The 19,240-nt window shown below is 33.9% G+C and overlaps 3 protein-coding genes across 3 annotated transcripts; 1 reads left to right on the forward strand and 2 right to left on the reverse strand.

The window, feature by feature from the left end:
* The first annotated feature begins 514 nt into the window (after positions 1-514).
* Positions 515-4,084, forward strand: LOC112736848 (4-hydroxy-3-methylbut-2-enyl diphosphate reductase, chloroplastic). Its single transcript, XM_025786489.2, has 10 exons — positions 515-967; positions 1,570-1,766; positions 1,989-2,168; positions 2,270-2,401; positions 2,509-2,583; positions 2,674-2,779; positions 2,867-2,961; positions 3,169-3,354; positions 3,443-3,529; positions 3,746-4,084. The coding sequence occupies exons 1-10, from the start codon at positions 700-702 to the stop codon at positions 3,809-3,811; spliced, it is 1,392 nt and encodes a 463-aa protein (XP_025642274.1). The 5' UTR covers positions 515-699; the 3' UTR covers positions 3,812-4,084.
* A 168-nt stretch (positions 4,085-4,252) lies between these two features.
* LOC112736847 (cytochrome c biogenesis protein CCS1, chloroplastic) lies at positions 4,253-9,089 on the reverse strand. The gene is made up of 8 exons (XM_025786488.3): positions 8,471-9,089; positions 7,792-8,011; positions 7,598-7,709; positions 7,155-7,427; positions 6,716-6,981; positions 6,391-6,547; positions 6,216-6,299; positions 4,253-4,811 (listed from the first exon to the last, which is right to left on the reverse strand). The coding sequence occupies exons 1-8, from the start codon at positions 8,898-8,900 to the stop codon at positions 4,653-4,655; spliced, it is 1,701 nt and encodes a 566-aa protein (XP_025642273.1). The 5' UTR covers positions 8,901-9,089; the 3' UTR covers positions 4,253-4,652.
* A 459-nt stretch (positions 9,090-9,548) lies between these two features.
* On the reverse strand, positions 9,549-17,965 carry LOC112736850 (uncharacterized). The gene is made up of 23 exons (XM_025786490.3): positions 17,773-17,965; positions 17,346-17,677; positions 16,672-16,775; positions 16,378-16,446; positions 16,045-16,105; positions 15,803-15,942; positions 15,207-15,396; positions 14,910-14,971; positions 14,700-14,788; positions 14,451-14,520; positions 14,304-14,363; positions 13,444-13,590; positions 13,292-13,330; positions 13,150-13,187; positions 12,686-12,772; positions 12,092-12,257; positions 11,888-11,965; positions 11,569-11,705; positions 11,148-11,224; positions 10,613-10,682; positions 10,342-10,407; positions 10,063-10,248; positions 9,549-9,904 (listed from the first exon to the last, which is right to left on the reverse strand). The coding sequence occupies exons 1-22, from the start codon at positions 17,830-17,832 to the stop codon at positions 10,114-10,116; spliced, it is 2,277 nt and encodes a 758-aa protein (XP_025642275.1). The 5' UTR covers positions 17,833-17,965; the 3' UTR covers positions 9,549-9,904; positions 10,063-10,113.
* Positions 17,966-19,240: the final 1,275 nt, after the last annotated feature.

Genomic DNA, 19,240 nt, shown 5'->3' on the forward strand with positions numbered 1-19,240 from the left:
TAAAAAATTAATATATTAAACATATAAAAAATTTTAAAAAAATTATTATTATACTATTAGAATATACTATAAAATCATAACTAAATTCTTATAAATAAAGAGTATATATTTAAATAAATTTTTAAAAATGTTTATATCAGACGTTTTAAAATTGTTTTTATTATATTAAGATTGTTGAACTTTATAAGAATAAGATATATAGATTCTTTCGTCACAATTTTAAAAATTTATTTGTCTAAATAAAAACAATAAATCTAATCAAAATAAGAACTTGTATAATAAAAAATTGTTAGAATGAAAATGTGAGATTTTTTAAAGAATAATATGTATCATAAATAAATTATAATAATCCTTTTTATAGTATACTTAACATATATTCTTAAGACATAAATTAACAAAACTCATAATATAATAGAAACTTTTTAATATTTTTAGTGTATTTAATACATTAAAAATAAAAAAAATTAACTTTTATAATAATTTTTATAAAATATTTTTTTATCGTATGTTTAATGTACAGCAAAATTCTATAATAAATTAAGAAGGTTGAAGTAAGAGTTAGCAGCCATTAACTCCATAATAAGAGAACCCACATTGAAAGCCGAGTCAGAAGAAAACGAAGAAGAGAGAGAGAGAAGAGAGCATTGAATTGAAACAAAGACTTATCATCTTCGTGTTTCTGAAATTTGTGAAATTGCCATGGCTGTTTCTGCGCACCTCTGTTGTCGTCTCCCCACAACTCGCACCGACCTTGCCTTGCCGGAGACCTTCGCCAGGCTCCGATGCCGGAAGCCTCACTCTCTCTCCGTCCGATGCAGCTCCGGCGAGTCCTCCGTCGCCGTTGACAACTCCGAGGACTTCGATGCCAAGGTCTTCAGGCATAATTTGACTCGTAGCAAGAATTATAATCGCAGAGGGTTTGGTCACAAGGAAGAGACCCTCAAGCTCATGAATCGTGAATACACAAGTATTCTTCTTCATGCAAATTTAAATCTTTATTTATTTTTTTTTTCTTGTTTTCGAATTCTGAACTCAAAAGTTTACTTTTTTATAAACTGGCCATGTCTTTGGTTTTGGTCAAAGTTTAGTTCCCGGATCAATTTCATTACTATTTTTGCATAAAAGTACTATTTTGGAAAAAAAGTTTTTTTTTTTTTAATCTATTTATTCGGAACTGAGTTGAGAATTAGAGTTGAGCTTCTTTACCATAGAAAAAAAAAAGTTTGTTATTACTTAAATTTTCTTCTCAGACGAAAATAGAAATGATTATAGCTGAGTTGGGTTTTTCTGTTGTTTTTGCTACGAAGTAATGAAGAAGTTTGTTACTTTTTTAACTTTTGAATAACTGCATGTGTCAGATTTTAACTGATTTTCTTGAAGATTGATGTTGAGCTTATTTGGATATGCTTTATGCTTTAGTTTTTGTTGGGACTTTTCTTTGATCATCCAGAGTAGCTAGTTCTCTGAGAATTCGGACATGCAGCGTGGTGTTCTTTGTTATTGATGTTATGTTACCTTGTTCTGTGTTTATGTAGTGACTTTGTGTGTGTCATGTTTTTGGAATTTCAGGTGACATAATTAAGACTTTGAAGGAAAATGGTTATGAGTATACATGGGGTTCTGTCACAGTGAGGCTGGCCGAAGCCTATGGCTTCTGCTGGGGAGTTGAGAGGGCTGTTCAAATCGCATACGAGGCGAGAAAGCAGTTTCCTACTGAGAATATATGGCTTACCAATGAGATCATCCACAACCCAACTGTTAATCAGGTCTCTTGATATTCTCTATTTGTCTATCACCATCAGTGATCTCAGATTATTTTTAACTCGGTGCTTTCTAGTTATACCATAAAGTGCATGAAGTTATAAGAAATTGTCGGTTGCCTAAAATATTTTCTCGATGTGGTTGATTTTCTTTGTAAACATGAAGTTTTTGTGTGCGAATCGCCCTTTTTAATGTTGAATGCTTAACTTGGTAAGTTGTTAATGCAGAGATTACAAGAGATGAAGGTGCAGGATATTCCTATTGTGGAAGGAGAAAAACAATTTGAGGTTGTTAACAAGGGTGATGTAGTCATATTGCCTGCTTTTGGAGCAGCAGTGGATGAGATGTTGACTTTGAGTGAGAAAAATGTTCAAATTGTTGATACAACTTGCCCATGGGTTTCAAAGGTATTTCTTCAAAAACATGACCTTCTATTGTGCTGGTTTACATTCATCTTCTGTCACCAGATACTGAGAGTTAAGAGTATTTATGAAATAATTGTTTGTAGGTGTGGACTTCTGTTGAAAAGCACAAGAAAAAGGATTATACCTCAATAATCCATGGTAAATATGCGCATGAGGAAACTGTAGCAACTGCATCTTTCGCTGGAAAGTACATTATTGTGAAGAATATGAAAGAGGTTTGCACTAAGTTGCTCATAATACCCAGTGTTTGTGTGTGTTTGAAGGTCTTGCCTTGGGTGATAGAAATTTTTTTTAATTTTGCATGTTTGTTAACCTCTTCCAGGCAGAGTATGTTTGTGACTATATTCTTGGTGGTAAGTTAAATGGATCCAGCTCAACCAGAGAAGCATTTTTAGAGGTATATTTTCCTGTCATGTGCTTAATATTGTTTAGAAATCCTGGTCTTCATTCCATGTCATGGTTAATTTTTGTTTCATTTGTTTCCCAGAAATTTAAATATGCCATTTCCGAGGGCTTTGATCCAGACAAGGACCTTGAACAAGTCGGCATTGCAAATCAGACTACAATGCTCAAGGGAGAGACCGAAGAGATAGGTTAGTTTTCTTTTTCCCTTTCCTTCTCATGCTATTTCTTCAGAGATTACGAGCCTTGCCATAATTATTTTACTGATTGTTTTGCAGGGAAACTAGTGGAGAGAACTATGATGCAAAAATTTGGTGTAGAAAACATCAATGAGCACTTCATGAGCTTCAACACTATTTGTGATGCCACTCAGGTGGTCTTTTTCTGCCAATTAGATTTCTTGCCCCCTTTTTTTTAGGAATAGTTAAAATCTGATTACCATGTATTCCCACAGAAAAGAAGGGATATCACAGTTTTAAGCCAGTTATAGATTGTTGTATATATAACTTGTCTATGCCAGAGCACTGGCTAGTGTATATGTATTTATTCAACTCAACAGCTAAACCGAATTCTCTTTCAGGAGCGACAAGATGCTATGTATAAGCTGGTGGAACAAGATATGGATCTTATGCTAGTCGTTGGTGGGTGGAACTCAAGCAACACATCACACTTGCAAGAGATTGCTGAGGAACGCGGAATTCCTTCTTACTGGATCGACAGTGAGCAAAGAATTGGTCCAGGAAACAAGATAGCACACAAGTTGATGGTAAGAATGGATATTGAAATTGATGCCTTATCAACTGATCTCTTTCACCCTTTACCAGTAGTAGTAATTTATTTATTTTGTCTATCAGCATGGTGAACTGGTGGAGAAAGAAAACTTTCTGCCGAAGGGTCCAATAACGATTGGTGTTACATCTGGTGCATCCACACCAGACAAGGTAATTTCTCTTGCCTTGCCTGTAAATGAGTAAATCCCCGGCAAACACACGGAAGTCAAAGGCGTTCCGATCAAATTTGTTGTCCGGCACTATTAGGAGGGCAAATTTGTTTGGTCAGGGATGAGATTAGGATTTACTCTATAAATTGATCAAACTTATACCATACTACTCTATTCTTACCATTTTTTTTTTTAATTTCTTTTGTATATCAAATAGGTTGTGGAAGATGTGCTTGTCAAGGTGTTTGACTTGAAACGGGAAGAAGCAATGCAACTCGCTTAGAGTAGGCCTGGATGCATACACTATTTGATGTACAAGTGAAACCAGGGACATGAATTACAGAATCTATCAAAGTCCCATGTATTGTAAAATTTATTTATATATGAAGAATAACTCGAGTTCTTGTGTGTTGCCTGTTGTGATATCAGTGCTAGTTATTGCTGACAATTAGTGTTACATTTGTAAAATTTTGGCAACAAGATGAAAATGTATTTGAAAACCGGAATATCTTGATACAGATAAGAAATAAAAGTTACTGATTCATATTTTCATGAAGTTGCAACCTCTACATTGTGGAAGAATCACACTTCTGATATGCTCAAATAACTTAATAAGAGCAATAAATGACACTGATCTCAAACACTTAACACTAAGTATTTCTCATTAAGTAAAATGATATTACACTTGATATTGCTGTATCTTTAGTGAGATATGACACTAATCTTTATTGTTAATATCACAAAAAGAGATCTTAGTATAAATATAACAAAATAAAGTGTGTAAAGTATAATATTACATAATCTTGAGAAAACAGTGTAATTTTCTCTAAATTGAATGATTGGCTAAGATAAAGGGTAGATATTAACATTTGGATTTATATTAACATAAAAAATTGCAGGAAATGTACATGTAATGAACTGATTATAGCTAGATAATGTCAACTCTGAAGAACTTTGACAATTTTCTTGATTCACTTTGGTCAAATCTCAAATCCTTGGCACATGCTGGGAACCTTGTTGAATTTTGATGAAGTCTTACCTGTATTTGTATGTCAAAAATACTACTATTGCATTGCTACATAATGTGGCACTTATCCAAATTGAAGAGTCTCAAAAGGTATAAGCTAGCCACTAGTAATGGTGTCAACTTGCTGAGATGAAGAAGATTCAACTATTTCAGGAACCTTATCAAGCAAACGGTTCATCTCTTCAGGGAACTCCATCTTTGCTCTATTAGTCTTCCCTCCAATAATCACACTTGTTCCATCTTGTATGGCCCATATCTTTGAATTTGACCAATAAATAAAAATAATCAGTTTCATATTGCATGTGATAAAGCTACAAGAAAGTAATTTGTTAATTTTTTGGTCAAAGATCTTTGTTTTTTCAGTCATTTATATCGTCTTAGTTGTTCAATATTACCAATTTTTATGTTATTGACATAATATTTTATTTCTAGCATGGTTTTCTGACCATTGACTTATTCAACCGTCACTCTTATACCTCGGGAAATTCTAATAAAAATTTTGATAAATGATTCTGAGTTGAAAGTTCTGACCAGTGACTTCTTAGCATTATTGACTTAATCAAACACAACACTAGTTAATAGGCATATTCAAAACAACTATCTTGACAATATATTCTGCGTTTCTGACTGCTTAGCATTACTCCTTTTTTCAAAAAAAATAAGAAATAAAAAATAACATTAAGAGTATTAGACGGCACGGCAGTCCATTCTTTTGTAAGGAATTTTCTGGGATGATATATTTATATTATTATGCACATAAACTCTCTTCATCTTTACACCATGTCTATGTGTACTTTTGTTCCTTTTTATTTTTTAATTTTTTGAAAAAAATATGTACATTGATCTCTTGGAGTTTTCTAACTTTGCATGACCTGCCTTCACTTAATTTTCCTAAAGAGTAATCATTAGAAGGCCTAATTCTTCCTCTAATACTTAAATGAATAAGAATTCAAATATATATGTATTCTTTTAAAATATCAAAAAGATAAAAAAAATACAAAACTTTCTTTCTTTAGAAATTAAGAGGATAAGTTCAGACTCCTAATCATTTTTCAAATAAGAGATAAGGATGATTCACACATTTGAAAATGTTCAAAATATTGATTTAAGAATTTTCAAAGAATTTAATTTTGATGCACTATTAGACATTAGTATAAAACAGTTTTGCAGGTGCATTTACATAACTCCACCTCAGCAAAAATAACTATCTTTCACATTGACAGCGTGAATGGTTAACCAAAAAACGGATGTGATTGGACGACCGCATAAAATTTTACACTAACAGTGTATCAAAATTAAACTCATTTTCAAAATGATGAATTTTATTATGGTACTTGCAGTGATTATAAAACACTGCCAATATTTTTTAATTAGGTCAACTTTTTAAAATTAAAAGGTGTTGACAAATAGTAAAAAAGTGTGACTTTAATTTTAGTTACACTTTTTAAATGTTACCAAAGTTTCATAGCTACCATGGCCACCGTAAAATGAACATTTGAAAATATAGAGGTTAAAGTGCACAGCATATATTTCAAGAGTAAAGTGCAACTAACCCAAGAAAAAAGCCATAAAATAAAGAAATTGCTTTCTAAAGCCATGGTACTAAAATATGCTTTGTATAATGATGCATTATGTAAGGTATTATTCAGCAGAATCTCACCTGTGAATGAGATAAGTAGCTAATGCAAGTAGTGAGCATGAGAGCACCAAATCCAGCATAAACAGTTGGAACTCCCGGGTCAGTCTGCATCAACAAATTGACAATGATAAAATCAATTAATAGCAGCTAAAGAAGAAGTAAGTGAATGATTAACGAGTTTAAGTTGATATGATACCTTCAAGTCCAAGCCACTGCTCCCTATTGCATCAAGAATCACAATTTCTGAGCCATCAATATTGATTGGGAGCTTTGAATTAGGCCTTCTAACTCCTGCAAATTTCCCTTCCTTATCATAAAGGACAATTGACTGCAGATCACGCGCAAGCATAGATCTAAAATTTGGCACAAGAGAGTAAATAAGAATGATACAAGTATCTGATTCTTTGAAATTTGTTACTAACTATTTTTAGAATATCCTAAGAGGAATACTTTCCTAATAAGCACAATTCTTAGAGTTTCCATTATACTTTAGCATCACGGTTAAGTTTCAAAATACTTACATTCCCTTAACATCAGGAGAGTTGATATCTCCAACAGGTAGGAAAGTTCCAAAAAGTTTCTTGTCCCCATTGATCTGTAGAGGGGCCATAGCCAAGTTATAAGGTCCTTCATTGTCCTTAAGAATTTGAAGTGCTGAAATACTCCAATCTGTCTGATATATAGTGATGCCACCATATCTTAAAGGATCATTTACACTAATTGTTTTTCTCATTACTTCTTTCCCATCCATGTCAAGGAGGGAAAGATCAGTGTGGAACTGCGAAACCTGTAACGAAAACCAAAAAGTAAATCATAGATCAGAGAAGCAATGTTGATAGAACTCAAAACTGTAAAATTTTATACTTTCATCTCTTCGGATTGAAGTTCCATGAATTCAATGCTGAATCAGTTGCAAGTACATTCTCTAAAACCTCACAGAAAACAGAAATCAACATTTACCTCTCCACTTTCAAAATAATCCATGTAAAATCTGTTGACATGAATCTCTGTATTAAAAGCTTCAGTGGGAGTGGACAGAAAACCAGTAGGACCAAGAACATCTCCTACAACAAAATTCAGCCCTTGCGGCACCGTGACTGAACCTTTGAAGCTCCCAGCAGCACTTAGAGTTCCTCCAACCATTATCAGCAGCAGTGATATATGGACTCCTATAGGGGCCAGCCGACCGGCAAGCCCTTGAAAAGCATATAAACATGGTCCTTTCAAGAATACCTACAATAAAAAAACCACACTTCTTCAGCACAAAAGATTACACTCAAGCTCCTTGTTAGCTAATAAATAAACTAAATACAACTATACAAGCAATTAAGACTACACAGATTCTTAAGGATATGAAGAAAAAAGAAAGAAAGTCATTGTCAAGCATTTGAAGTATTAGTGACCTCATATCCAGCTCCCATTAATAGAGTACCAACATCTTCAATTGATGCTCTTGTCAACGTATCTGAAAATTCTTGCTTACGAATAGTCTCAGCAGAATGCAAAAATGCCCATCTACAACACAATTTAGCCCGAAAAGTGATCAATAAATTTTCTAAATGAGAGATTATGAATACAGAAAATGTCCAAACCGAACCTTCTCGAAACCTTGACGAGCGGAATCTGTGTCGTGTAAGTGCAGGCCATCAGAGATGCACCAAGGAGAGCCAACATTCCAATGAATACAGGGGATGTAAACATGTGATCAAAGCCAAGGGTGAGAACCCATCTCCAAGTAAAAAAACCCAACACAGGATGATCTTCAGGGTAATTTTTGAAGTAAAAATCAGGGGCCTCACCTTGTTCAATAACAGTTCCTATCATAGAAAGCTCCAACATTTAGTCAATTTAAATCATATTAAAGCAAAATTTGCAGCCACAATAACATTCAAATGGTTGTATAGTAACTCAAATAGCATCTCTAGTCATACTAAGTTCATCATCAAACTTCAGGAAACTGTGGAACAGTATCTAGTCTCTCCTTTCAATAATATCTGTCACTATGAAAATTTAGTGGGGTTGTAACTGAATGATCGAATTTCCAAAGTTACATATATTGTGGGGTGGGTGGAGCATGTTCTAAATAACAAGAAAAGGAAGCAAGCACAATCGACATGATAAATACTTCTGAAGTTGCATTTGGGAAATTAAAATGCCAGCAAGCTCCTAAGACAATATAGAATTTCAAAACTATAGAGTGGAAAAAAAATAATAAAGAACAGCTTAATTGAGACACATAGAAGTAAAATAAAGCTGAACAACACAAACATATATACCTAAAGCCATTAAAGCTGCAATGGTGAACATTTCTCCAATAGCCAAAGACAAATTAGAGAGAATCTGCAACACCTTTTTGCTCAACTTCTTGGCCAACCCAGAAACCCCTCCTTTTTTCTTTGAGCTAACTGGGACACTCTCATTGCCACTGCCACCATTGATGTCATCTTTATCAACTGCAAGTGGAGGAGGCGAAGTTTCTGATAGCACAATCTTCTGGGAAACGCTCTTCTTCCCTTTGTTATTGATATCCTGAGAGCTTTTTAGCTTAGAGTTTATGGTAAATGAGGGAACTTTGGCTATCCTTGCATGGTGGGTGTTGTGTGGCAATGGCTTGAACTTGAAAATGGGGTTAAAGATGGGAACTTTGAGGAAATGGGTCTTGAGGAGACATGGATTCGAGGAGTTTAAGGGACTGAGTGTCTTCATCGATCAACACTTCGGAGACACTCGCGGTTTGTTTCAGGTTTCTGTACTCAATTTGAGGCCATAATAACGACCACGGCGGTTACTTTATCCAAAATATAGATATTTTATTATTATTATCAGATATTATTATATGATTTCTGTTCTTTTCTTTTTTTTTTTTTTCAATGGGTACTAGAGTGCTATATTTGGACTCAAGTAGTTAATTTAAGTAGAATTACTAACCAATTTGGGTTGGTCGCTTAATCAAGTATCGATTAATTGGTTAATTGTTGACTTGTCGGATTAAAAAATACCTTAAAAACAAATTAGAATTACTCTTAATTAAATAGTCCCTTTGGAGATAAAATGGAAAAATCCACTTAATCATATCACAACGATTGACAGGTCCTATAAGAATATTTTACTAATAATTTAGATGATCTATTTTCTTTTTGATAATACTTAATACTGCAGTGTGCTAGAGTAGTAAACAGTAATAGCTTGATGCATTATTATGCAAATGGATTAAAAGACCCTACTACATAAGTCATGAGGAAATCATCGCCATGGTTATATTGGACTTTTAATGAGGTATTAGTATTTGCCAGTGATCTTTATTAAGATATAAGAATACCAGTAAGTACTAATAACAGTTCGAAAGATTGGAAATTTGGTGAAATTGTTGTATTTTTGGACAAATAAGAATGGTCCTGTTAAGTAAATTTCACAAATTCCCTTGTCATAAAGTACGATTAATCATATGATTGGATTGCTTTACACAACGTTTCTGAGAACTTTTCATGTGCTAACAAGACATCAGTTAAGCTGTAATTGTCTCAAAAGGGGAAGAGGAATCTGTAATTGTATCACTTCCTATTTGACTGTCACTGTGAATGCAATATCCCCCGACTCAATGAATCTCCCTAACAACAGCTCGCAGTTTTTGAAAAGAATGATGTCCGTGTTGAGCTCTAAGAAACCATGTTGCTTGCTGAGACACCTCCTTTAACAGCAAAAAGAAAGTCCTGCAGAACGCAAGTAATTAGCGGAGGGAACAACGATCCGGGGCGAGCAACAAAATATGCTCTAACAGTGACCACAAAATGGCAGATGTTCAGAAGCAAAATTTGTTTGATGACTAATGAGATGTAGCATAGCAGTAAGATAATGTCCCATTTTTTACCTTCATTTCTAACCGGAGGAATTGAAGAGATTAGTCACCCAGGTGGCAAATTCAACTCTGCTTTGCTACTAGCTCGATGTCGGATCCAATTTCAGCAAGCTTGGCTTCCTTAGAAGCCTTTGCTGCTTTTGCAATGCTCAATACATCGAAGTCCAGCGCTGCCTTTTTAACAAGACCTTCAAGCATCTGTTCGAAGAGGATTTATCGAACGAAAAAATGAGTGAAGTGATTCATGGAGCATGATAACATCAAAGCACAAGATGAGACATTTAAAATTACCAGTGATCCAACAGCAACTAAAGCACGGAATTTGGAATCAACTTCTACATTTCCTTCCTCGGCAATCTGCAGCAGAAAATGCATAATATAAAAATGAAGAAATGATGACATAAAAAATTGAGCAACTTTGATATTTCAAATAAAGTGGAAACGTAAAATACTATGCAGCTCCTCATTTATTATTTCAAGTATAGAGAAGCTTTGCAGTTTAGAAGCTCTCCATTACATGGGTGTAAAGAGTGATTGAGTGAATATATGAAGTACATCATACCTCAAGTGCTGCTGATAAGACTTGATATTGACCTTCTTGATCTTTCGATTCAATTAACAGAACAGCATAACTGCAAGGATTACATGAGAAGTAAAAGGTATTGCAAGCTTACTTTGTGGAACCTTACTTTTGCACTTCTGAAAGCAAATAATTGAAATAACGGAAATACTGAATTATAACTAAGATCTTAAATCTTAATATGTGAAGGTCCGCAGCTAAAGTATCTATGCTTATGCAGCAGAATAATGGCAATAACTCAAATAAGTAGGTTTGAACATGGAGGAGAATCCAAGGTTTCGAGAGTTTCCCTCTGGAACTTATTTATTCCATTTTTGAGTAATCAACCAGAAAGCAACAACATAAAAGAGGGCTTCAAAATCTAAATAAATGAATTGTACATACATAAATACAGGCATGAGATCCACTAGCGAAATTATGCGAGCTACTAAAAGACCAAACCCATAACTCATCTGTATCAGTTTATCCCTCAAACACTGTGAACCAACATAACTCAAGTAATCAACCAAAGACTTACTTGAGTATCAAGGTAGAATAGGACAACTGCAAGTTTTTGTTAGGAGATGAACTACAACTCGAGAAAGCATCAAGAACCTGCAACTCACAAAGTTAGAATTAGCACAAATAAATGGCCAAGATCACTAGAACAGAAAAAAAAGATGGACAAATTACATGGTAGCTCTTTTAGGACAGAAAATCTTCACCAAAAATTGCACTAAATTGGCCCAGGTAAAAAATACAATAAACTAAAAAATGTAGCAGTTGAGCAAATTAAAAGGCCTTGTCACAAATGGCATATGTATAGATGCTCATATTAAATTATTAATACAAGTAGGGTAATGGATAGCTCTGCATTAATCAGCGAAGTCATTACTATAATTTATATGCACCTCTTTCTTGACAAAAATATTAAAACAAGAAAGATGCTATCAGCTAACCTCACTGCGATGTTTCTGCAACCAGCCATAGTAGCATGAATTCTTGAAAAGATTAGTAACAGTACGAATGCTGGTCAACAGATTTGCAGGAATTGATGAATTTGAAGTGACCTTTTTAATCACTTCCATTAATATATCTGAATATTAAAGAACAGATAATCAATGAGCAAATGAACCTCAACCAAAAGTGTAGGTGGCCAAAGTTAAATGGGGCTTCAGTATTTATGCATATTTGACAAAGTTAAGATGGAACTTGAATTGATGATATAATAAATTCATAATTTGAAGTCAGAAAACAAAATGATGGTAATCTTGATACCATTTTCAGCTTGAAAATGCTTGTGAAGCATAGTAGCCCCATCTGGATGAAGAACTATCATCCTTACAAGATCAATGACTGCAGAGATCAAGCACAATATGAAAAAGTAAGCAAATCCAAGTTCCAAAATCTGATAAGTTGATTGATTAAGAAATGAGCGTACAATGAACAAATTTCTCCAACGGTTTTGGTTCAACAACTAACCAGGAAATATCATTGAAATTGGCCATGACCGAAGCAAGTTCAGCAACAAGGATATATCAGCATCCGCAAATTTACTAGAATGATAATGTGAAGTATCTTTCAGAATTTTCACAATGGCACCCAGTCTGGAAACATCGAGTTCAGTCAAAGACAAGTTCTGCTTTTCCTATGAGATTCACAACACAACCAAGTTACTCAGGAAATTCATTATTTCAATTAATAAAGAACCATAACAAAATCAAGAAAATTAATGACACTGTCACACTGAACATGGAAGCAAGCTTGCTAAGACATAGAACTATATTATTCGTATGCAAAGCAATTGTTTTTCAAAGGAGGGAAGCAGCAGGTCAATGTTGTCTGCTGTATAAAAAGAGAATGATAACATGTAGTTCCCCAGTCCAAAATCAAAAGTTATTTTTACATTGAAACTCAACCTGTATTTTTACATTGATGAACAGGTATATTGAAGTAAAAAATTACCACAGATAAAGCATTTCTGTATGGTTTTCTACACAAAATATTCCGATGGCTTCAAATAACATATGCAAGATATTAACAACTTGGGGATAATTTTAGAATTATGTAGCATACCTGGTCAGATTGTAAAGCACTGTTGAATTCAGTTATCTTTTTGAGGATCCCATCAAACTGAGCTGTATCAAAACCAAGCATCCCTTTCTGGCAATAGAATTAAGTGCTGAACATTAGCTCACATTATAAAATTAACTTGAAGAGGGAAAGAAAAGTATGAAGTTCCATTATCAGAACAATAAGACAGGTTTCAACACTTATTCAATCCTCTCTTTTTGAAAAAAAAATGTACAGAAACTAATCAGGCAATTTTCTTGAACATGTACCAAGAGTCCGTTTGCATGTGAAATAAACCAAGTAACATGTGCCAAGAGTCCTTTCTTGCTATTGTAGCACATTAGTGAACAAATCAACTTTTCTCTTAAAGCATGGGTATTGAGACCATAGTCTTAGCCTCTAGACAAATTACAATCTCATTTTTAAAATTGTTGATATACATGCCAAATGTTAATCTGAAAGTATACCTTAGGAATATGCTTGAAAGTAGGTTTTGCAGAAGCATCTGTAATTAAAAAATAACAATTGTTTTAATGGAGACTGACACACACAAGCACATAATGCAGCATGGATGGAACTAAAGCAGGACAAAGAAAGCTGGATTTTCACCAGATGTTCGTGAAGGTTGTCCTGGTACATAAGCATTGGCTGAAAAACAAGGAAAAAACAATCAAGCAAAAAATAGAAGAATAACAAATATATTTGACCTCATTGATTACCATCATTCTTTTAAAGTTGAGCAAAGACATAATTATACTTACCACCAGTGTAAGGATCACGAAATGAAGCATCAAAGGTAACATCCTTTTGTCCGGTATTTTGAAGTATGAACTGTACAATTTGTTCACGGAAGGAAAGAGGAAGGTTCTCTTTGAGTAGCCATTTGTCAGCAACATCATAGGGATTATCTGTAGATGTTGTACAACTTGCTTATTAATTGACAAGAATAAACTATTTTGAGCAAGCAAAACATGAAGCTATTCAAAGTATGACTCAAAGGTTACTTAAAATAGGAAAAAAAATTGATGTTCTACATCCAAGTTGTGTTATATAAGACAAACAATAGCAAGAGACAAGAAAACAAAAGGAAGAAAATGTGCAAAAAAGTAGCTGAAAAGAATTTCTGGATCATTACATCAATGAGAAGCCTTAGAAACCTAATTAATCACTCCCAAGTTCTGGCAACTACATGAAATTTTTTCGTCTCTTCCGTTGATTATTGCATATAATGATAGGGAGAATATTTGAGTTGATTGACACTTTCTACTGCCTTGAAAGTACAATGAATTCATTGTTCCGAGCATAAGCAAAATGAGAATGCTTACATTCAAATGGAATATGAATAAATAAATCCACTAATATACATACTTGGAATGGCAATTATATGGTATATCTAAAACTACACAGAAACTATTTAGTTAAATACTTTAATAATATGCTTCTACTGGCTCCGAAAAATTTGCTACACATCCAAAAGGGAGATTCTTTATCAAAAGTTGCTTAGACCCAAGCAGTAGAGTTACATCTCTTGCTGCAGCACAAAAGAGTAATGCAAAGATTGTTTCCTCAAGAATATAAAATGACACCACCTCAGCAAAAGCCTTGTGGTTGAAGTGTGTACCTGATCGATTGTATGGCAACTTGCGGATAGGCATACCATCTCCAATGTCGACATCAAATACTGAACCGCAGAAGTAAAAATTTATAAGAAAGGAGTCTGAAGAAGATAAAGCCAATAAACTGTGCAAGGGAACCACAGGAAACTGACCATAGTCATACTGAACACCATCGTGGAAAGCGCGACCTGATTCCTCCGGTCCATCAACAACTTCACCAATCTTTAGGAAAACATAAATTGTTAATAAAAAATAACCGTGTCAGACAGGTTGGCAAGTGACTGAGGCTGAAGCATTAGACAGGTTAAATAAGATATAAACAATAGAACACATATTTGTTGATTTGAAGTTCTTATCACCAATATAGTCAAAAACTCAAAAGAATCAAGAAGGGGAATTACTTTATCCCACTTCTGTTCTGGCATGTTCCATGCATATGCCACCCCATTATCCCCCTCTCTGACTACTTTTGTCTGGCCATCACTAGTACCTGTGCATAACCGGAAGATTATTAAAAGAGAAATCATGATCAAAAGAAGAAACAAATAACATGGGTGGGGGACAAAAGCTTTGGCTAAATGAAAACTGAAAAGGAAACAGATAAACCAGACCTGGGATCTTCAGTGCCTCCAAGCCGGGTAACTCTTCCAATTTCAATCCACCAACCCTTTTTCTACAAAAGTTAAAAGAAAATGCTAGTCCTCAATCACGTATGATAGCAATATATAATTAATCCAAGCATGACACAATTCGAATAAAAAAAAAGAAGAAAACAACAAGGTGGTGGCAAGGTCAAATCAACCATCTATTTCAGAGTTGAACTGATGGTTAAGAAAATTTCAATATGGACAGACAGAAAAGGAGAAACAACATTTTGAAACAGCAGGTGCATGACTAATTGACTATACCTACTAGTCTTGTATTGAGAAAGTTCAGAAGCGTATAAATCACGCTCAAGCTGGTCAGCAATATTATCTGGATGAACTGTCCAAATGCGTACAACTCCATCCGAACACGCTGTCACAATATCCCCATTTTCCATGAACTTTGCATCCCAAACACAACCAGGATGCTCTATGCTCTGAACACAAACTCCATCTGAAAATTATGAAGGAAAAAATTTCCAACACAAGTTACATAAGCAATGAAATAAATAAATACATAAATAAATAAATATTTTACACATTCTGTAAAAAGAATAGAAATTAATTAGCATAAGCCAATATAATAAAGCTTAATGTGAATGCTGAACTAATCAGACAAAGACAAACATGAACCAGTTTCCTAAATTTGCTTGCTAACATATGGAAAAATGCAAGACATAAAGGGGGAGAGTGAGAGACAGAACTCCTCCCCAATAAACTTTGTGGAGATAGACTACCAATGTTAATTCTGTAGCTCATTAAACACACACTAGACGATATTGAGCATCATTGCTGAACCACTGACAATATTCCAGAAAATATTCCAGTGACACACCAATAAGTAGGAAACATGTAATCACCTTTCCATATTTTTGCAAATCGGTCTTCACTACCACTGACGATAAGTCCAGATGCATGTGAATCAACTGAATAAACAATTGCAGTATGGCCAACCATCTCCATTAACACTTGACCACTTACTGCCCATAATCTCAGAGAACTGTACCAATAGAAGCAAGTGAAACAGAGTATATTATTCTGATGCAAAGCAGGAATACAGTATTGATTAGATTTAAAAGTGTGTTCAGAAATAAACCCCCACCCATCATGTGATGAGGATAGGACCCCAAGGCCAGCCATCACAGCCAATCCTCTAACCGTATCTGCACACTCCTCAGAAGACGTCAGGATTTACCATGAAACAACAAAATAAATAAGAGCACCCCATAACAACACAAAGTAGCATAAAAAACATGTTCTCAAGGTAATATAATTGCAAGGTCACTTTGGCCTTTTTTCAATTGTTAATCAAGAACTAACCTAATTCAATCAGTCCTCACCACCCAAGGAAATGCATAAGAAAAACTTACAAAATCAATATTATACAGTGACAACATAAACATTAAAATGTGTCTAAAGATGATGAAAAGCAAACCTGCATGTCCATTGAAAGTATGTAAACAAGTTTTTCCTCTCCAAAGCTTCAAAGTTGTGTCACTTGAACCTAGAACATGTCAGAAGATAAGTTAAATAACTTAACTTACTATAATGCCATTTCAATATTGTTTACAAGAATAAAGTTTTTACCTTCAGTTAACGATATGGGATTTCATGATTGCTCTGAGGAACAGCAATTATAAACAATTTCATAGAATAGAATGACTAGTTGACTACAGATCAAAAAGATATGAAGAGATTTTTGGAGAGCAAAATGCATGAGTGACAGTACCTGTAACAAGCTCGCCTGAAGGTAACTTTATAACAGCTTGGATAGGTGCCTTGTGAGCCTCCCATGTCTCTACAGATTGTCCATTTCTCCACCGTCTCAAGGTACTGCATAATAATTCGGAAAGTCAATAAACATAATAGAGCTAGGAATAGGATACGCTAAAAGAACAAAAACAAACAAAATATAAACACAAACACAGGTAGCACCTAGAAAAAGGTATCAAATAAACTAAAACAACAGTTTGAAAACCATGGATCAAAATTGTAATAACTTAGATGGTTGAAAGCTAAAGCTTCACAAAAGATTATCATTGGTGTCCAAGAGCAATACTAAAATCAAGTAAACCCTAAACCCTACGAAGCTACTCCAGAAGAAACAAACGTACTGCAATGCAGAGCATCTTCAATATACTTATTCACATTCAAATTATCCACCAAGAAACCAGGCAAACTGAATCACAACCAATTATTAGACTCTAACAACATTGCTGATCTCAAATTCAATATTCCTGAACAGTGAAGACATACTTGGGGAAGAAGTGATTACAGTTAAATTCAACACATAGATATCTCTATATTTGATCATCCCCGTTCAAGTTTCCAAACAAGGAAACCAATCAAACTGAATAACAACATAGCCGAATCGAAAATAATTTCAAAGTCAATGAACCCTACCAATCAACAGAAGATGAAACAATATCCCCATTATCCAATGTAATGCTAGTGACCTGCAAAGAATGGCCTTTGAGGGTTTGAACCTTCTCACCACTCTTCAAGTCCCAAACCAAAACGAGTGTGTCCATTCCACCTGACACAACCCCACCTTCTGTGAACTCGTCGTTGGGAGGAATCCATGCAATTGGTCCAACGAAGCTGGTGTGACCCAAAAGAATCTTCGAAGACACGAACTTGCGTTTCTCAGAAGGGTCCTGAGACCAAAGCCTAACGGTTTTGTCCCTCGACGACGTCGCTATGCGCTCGTTGCCGCACACGCATATTCCACGAACCTAAATCGATTATTCAGTTCAATTCAACCGATCAATTCAAAAATCGAAAACAAACAAATAAAAAATCGAAAAAAAGAGAGAGATTTGAATGTTACGTCATCTTCGTGGCCACGGAGTTCACAGCGCAACTGATACTCATTGAAATCGATCTCCATTAATGTTGTTATGAACTGAGAAGAAGAACGTAAAACCCAGCTGAAGGAGTTCACAGCAGAGTTAGAGTGTGAGAGAGTACCAAAGTTCCTTCCTTTGCTTCTTCAACACTTCTACTCTAAACAAAACTTTAATTAAATAAAATTTAGTTAGAAAAATAAATATTTTTATAAATAATCTTTTTTTAAATAAAAACAACTATCAATAATTTTGTAGAAATGGTCACTTAGGTTAATTGTTAATCATCATTCATCATAATAATATTAAAATTAAAAAAAAAAAACCTTCAACATGCATTATGTATTAATTATTAAATTAAGAAAATTAGTAGGTTGCTTATATCTAATCTGATTATCGCTATTTTCTTTATTATTATTTGTCTACTATTTTCAGTGTATTTTCACTATTTTGTTGGTCAACTGGGGAGGCAATATGTTTGGTCAACCAGCAAGTAGTCACCAAAAAAAAAAAAAAACCAGCAAGTGCTTTCAATGGGCCTATAATCTTTAAGAAAGGCCCAAGGAACTTAGAGATAGGCCCAACTATTTTGCTTTTAGTTCAAAAAAATAACTTTTAAAGCATGAGGTCACAGGTCCAAAAAAAAAAAAGCATGAGGTTTCACCTAGTTATAAATAGTAATAATAAATAGTAACGGATTAGTCTTGACCTATCAAATTAAAAAATACTGTGAATAATAAAAAAAATACACACTAAAATTATTCGACTTATTTATCCATAAAATAAAAACAATCTCAGCTATATTTTTTTATAATAAATACAATTTTGAAATTACACATGTTCTCAGGTATATAATCTCAGGCAGTAACTTATTTTACAAGCATTTAAAATCATTCATCATAGTATACCAAAAATAAATCAATCATTGTTTTATATTGTATTAACTATAGGTCCTAATTCCTAAGTCCCAAAGTATAATGCCCCCAATTAGCTAAAAAGAATCTCAAAATATATAACTTCAGATGCTATTATAAAGTTTAAACCTAAAGAAATTTGAAAATGTTTCACATGCAACTCGTGAACACAACAAAACTATGTAACACCAACAAGGTCTTTTTTCTTAATATATTTCTTTTTCTGTCACGATATCAGATATCAAATATCTATATCTATATATTAAATTTTTTATTTTAAGATTTTTTAGTTAAATTATAACTACTTTTTTTTTAACTAATTTTTTTTATCATTTTTTACATATTTAACAAATAAAAATAAATAAATAATTATTTTAATATCTATAATAATCTCCTTTAAACATAATTCACATTTTCTAAATCAGTAAATTTTATTTCTTCTGAGAAAAAAAATATGGAAAACAAAGTGGGACCAGGCCAGTCTATGTTGAACCGACACACACATTTGATCACTTTTCAGTAACTTAACGCCACATTC

Source organism: Arachis hypogaea, chromosome 13, assembly GCF_003086295.3.
Source record: "Arachis hypogaea cultivar Tifrunner chromosome 13, arahy.Tifrunner.gnm2.J5K5, whole genome shotgun sequence".
NCBI classification, from domain to species: Eukaryota; Viridiplantae; Streptophyta; class Magnoliopsida; order Fabales; family Fabaceae; genus Arachis; species Arachis hypogaea.

Coding starts and splice junctions, on each gene's coding strand:
- LOC112736848 (XM_025786489.2), top strand. CDS start 700: ATGGCTGTTTCTGCGCACCTCTGTTGTCGTCTCCCCACAACTCGCACC. Junction 1,767..1,988: donor ACAACCCAACTGTTAATCAG/GTCTCTTGATAT, acceptor TTGTTAATGCAG/AGATTACAAGAGATGAAGGT. Junction 2,780..2,866: donor GGGAGAGACCGAAGAGATAG/GTTAGTTTTCTT, acceptor ATTGTTTTGCAG/GGAAACTAGTGGAGAGAACT.
- LOC112736847 (XM_025786488.3), bottom strand. CDS start 8,900: ATGAAGACACTCAGTCCCTTAAACTCCTCGAATCCATGTCTCCTCAAG. Junction 7,428..7,597: donor TAATGGGAGCTGGATATGAG/GTCACTAATACT, acceptor TTTTTATTGTAG/GTATTCTTGAAAGGACCATG. Junction 6,300..6,390: donor GCAGTGGCTTGGACTTGAAG/GTATCATATCAA, acceptor TTGTTGATGCAG/ACTGACCCGGGAGTTCCAAC.
- LOC112736850 (XM_025786490.3), bottom strand. CDS start 17,832: ATGGAGATCGATTTCAATGAGTATCAGTTGCGCTGTGAACTCCGTGGC. Junction 14,364..14,450: donor TGGTGTTCAGTATGACTATG/GTCAGTTTCCTG, acceptor TCTGCGGTTCAG/TATTTGATGTCGACATTGGA. Junction 11,966..12,091: donor AATTTCAATGATATTTCCTG/GTTAGTTGTTGA, acceptor TGATCTCTGCAG/TCATTGATCTTGTAAGGATG.